A 3,283-nucleotide genomic window follows, 5' to 3' on the forward strand; every position below is an offset into this window, starting at 1 on the left:
CCCTGGACCGAGCCAGTGTCCAGCTGCCCGGCTCAGGCCTCCCCTGTCCAATCAGCGGCCCCCACCCCCGAACCACACTGACCCTTGCTCCCGGCTGGAAGGGGGCGGGGCGTGGGGTGGGCGGAGCCGGCGCGGGGTGGGCGGAGTCGGCACGGAGTGGGCGGGGTCGGCGCGGGGTGGGCGGAGCCGGTGCGGGGTGGGCGGAGCCGGTGCGGGGTGGGCGGGGTCGGCGAGGGGGGCGGGACACAGCGTGCGTGGGCAGTCCGTCTCGGCCTCGGGGGCGGAACCTCGGTCGGGAAGCGGGGGGCGGTTTTGTGCGCCGCACCGGAAGTTCCGCGGGAGCTGCCAGTTAGGGGGGGTGGAGTTGCGCGTTGCACCGGATGTGCCGGGATGCGGGCCGCGGCCTGGGTCTCCGTTTACATTGCGACGGCGTGGGGCCTCTCCGGGGTCGGCTGCTCGCAGGGGGACCGGGAGCCCTACTACCGCCAGTGCGTGCGGCTGTGTGAGCGCCGGAACTGCACCGGCGCCGCGCTGAGGGCTTTCCACAAGGCGCAGCCCATCCACATGCAGCTGACAGGTGAGGACACTCACCCCTGACCCTTCACCCGCCCACCCCAAGGATCCTTCAACCCCTGACCCTTCACCCCTCCCACCCCAGGGATCCTTCAACCCCTGACCTTTCACCCCTCCCACCCCAGGGATCCTTCAACCCCTGACCCTTCACCCTACCCCAGGGATCCTTCAACCTCTGACCCTTCACCCCTCCCACCCCAGGGATCCTTCAACCCCTGACCCTTCACCCTACCCCAGGGATACTTCAACCCCTGACCCTTCACCCTACCCCAGGGATCCTTCAACCTCTGACCCTTCACCCCTCCCGCCCCAGGGATCCTTCAACCCCTGACCCTTCACCCTACCCCAGGGATACTTCAACCCCTGACCACCCCTCCCACCCCAGGGATCCTTCAACCTCTGACCCTTCACCCCTCCCGCCCCAGGGATCCTTCAACCCCTGACCCTTCACCCTACCCCAGGGATACTTCAACCCCTGACCACCCCTCCCACCCCAGGGATCCTTCAACCTCTGACCCTTCACCCCTCCCGCCCCAGGGATCCTTCAACCTCTGACCCTTCACCCTACCCCAGGAATCCTTCAACCCCTGACCCTTCACCCTACCCCAGGGATCCTTCAACCCCTGACCTTTCACCCTACCCCAGGAATCCTTCAACCCCTGACCCTTCACCCCTCCCACCCAGGGATCCTTCAACCTCTGACCCTTCACCCCTCCCGCCCCAGGGATCCTTCAACCCCTGACCCTTCACCCTACCCCAGGGATACTTCAACCCCTGACCACCCCTCCCACCCCAGGGATCCTTCAACCTCTGACCCTTCACCCCTCCCGCCCCAGGGATCCTTCAACCCCTGACCCTTCACCCTACCCCAGGGATCCTTCAACCTCTGACCCTTCACCCTACCCCAGGAATCCTTCAACCCCTGACCCTTCACCCTACCCCAGGGATCCTTCAACCCCTGACCTTTCACCCTACCCCAGGAATCCTTCAACCCCTGACCCTTCACCCCTCCCACCCAGGGATCCTTCAACCTCTGACCCTTCACCCCTCCCGCCCCAGGGATCCTTCAACCCCTGACCCTTCACCCTACCCCAGGGATCCTTCAACCTTTCACCCCCACTCCAGGCATCTTTTAACCCCTGACCCTTAAGTCCCCCATGTCAGGGATCCTTCAAATCTTGACACCCACCCCAGGTATCCTTCAACCCCTGACCCTTCACCCCTTCATCCCCCACCCCAGGGATCCTTCAACTCTTGACACCCCACCCCAGGTATCCTGCAACCCCTGACCCTTCACCCCCCCCCATCCCAGGGATACTGAAAGTCTAGAGCAGGGGTCGGCAACCTTTGGCCTCTGTGGCCCGGATCTCGTATTAGTGAGCAGACAGTGGGCCAGATAAATGCCATAAATAACTATTATCCATTTAGATACATCCAGTTATGTTTTGCCTCAAATTAATGAATAACGCATGCTAGAAAATCATTTGTGCTTAAGGTTGCCGACCCCTGGTCTGGAGCAACTCAGGAAAACTGGAGGAACTCTGCAGCTCAGGCAGCGTCTGTGGAAATTAATAAATGGTTGACGTTTTGAGCCGAGATGAGTCCTGATACCAATTATTCTATCGATGGCGTTGTGATCTTGCCCTTCATAAATACTGGGCACGTTTCAGTAGCTGTTACAGTTTTTATTCTGTAGGGGTATCGTCCTCCCTCAGTTCACTCTGTGATGGTCTGATCAGCACCAACAGTGTGCAAGACCAGCCTTTCGCTGCATCTTGAAAGCCGGAGGTGGGATAACGTACAGCGAGGCGTGCTGTCCGCATCAATGACCAACGCAGTCCGAGGGTGTGCTGGGGGGACAGCCCGCAAGGGTTGCCATGCTTGGCGCCGATGTAGCATGCCCGTGACTCACCAGCCCTCGTGTCCGCGGATCGTGGGAGGACACGAGGAAGCCCACGTGGTCTCGGGGAGAGCGTACGAGCTCCTTCCGGACAGGGACCGCTCCCCCCCACCCCCACGTTGTACAACTGGGACCGTGAAGCGTTACGCTGCCTGTCATCACCAGGTTTCTGAAAACTCCCTGAATACCTAAACACTCCCCTATTATTCCTTTTACTTTGAACCATAGAACACTACAGCACAGAAAGGCCATTCGGCCCTTCTAGTCTGTGCCAAAACTTTATTCCGCTAGTCCCATTGACCTGCATCCAGTCCATAACCCTCCAGACCTCTACCATCCATGTACCTATCCAATTTATTCTTAAAACTTAAGAGTGAGCCCGCATTTACCATGTCAGATGGCAGCTCGTTCCACACTCCCACCACTCTCTCAGTGAAGAAGTTCCCCCTAATGTTCCCCCTTTCACCCTAAAGCCGTATCCTCTCGTATTTATCTCTCCTAATCTAAGTGAAAAGAGGCTATTCACGTTTACTCTGTCTGTAAACCTCTATCAAATCTCCCCTCATTCCTCTACACTCCAAGGAATAAAGCCCTAACCTGTTCAATCTTTCCCTGTAACTCAACTCCTGAAGACCCAGCAGCAACCTAGTAAATCTTCTCTGCACGCTTTCAATCTTACTGATATCCTTCCTATAGTTAGGTGACCAGAACTGCACACAATACTCCAAATTTGGCCTCACCAATGTCTTATACAACCTCACCATAACATCCCAACTCCTATACTCAATACTTTGATTTATGAATGCCAGG

At 58.2% G+C, this 3,283-nt stretch overlaps 1 protein-coding gene across 1 annotated transcript in view; it reads left to right on the plus strand.

Moving 5' to 3' along the window:
* The first annotated feature begins 366 nt into the window (after positions 1–366).
* pgap3 (post-GPI attachment to proteins phospholipase 3) overlaps positions 367–3,283 on the plus strand; it is a 30,922-nt gene continuing 28,005 nt past the window's right edge. Inside the window, exons 1-2 of the mRNA XM_072249622.1 lie at positions 367–577; positions 2,313–2,638. Of these exons, the coding sequence (XP_072105723.1) occupies positions 391–577; positions 2,313–2,638 (513 nt within the window). The 5' untranslated portion in view covers positions 367–390. The remainder of the gene's footprint in view (positions 578–2,312; positions 2,639–3,283) is intronic.

The sequence above is a fragment of the Mobula birostris genome, chromosome X, assembly GCF_030028105.1.
Source record: "Mobula birostris isolate sMobBir1 chromosome X, sMobBir1.hap1, whole genome shotgun sequence".
In the NCBI taxonomy this organism is placed as follows: Eukaryota; Metazoa; Chordata; class Chondrichthyes; order Myliobatiformes; family Myliobatidae; genus Mobula; species Mobula birostris.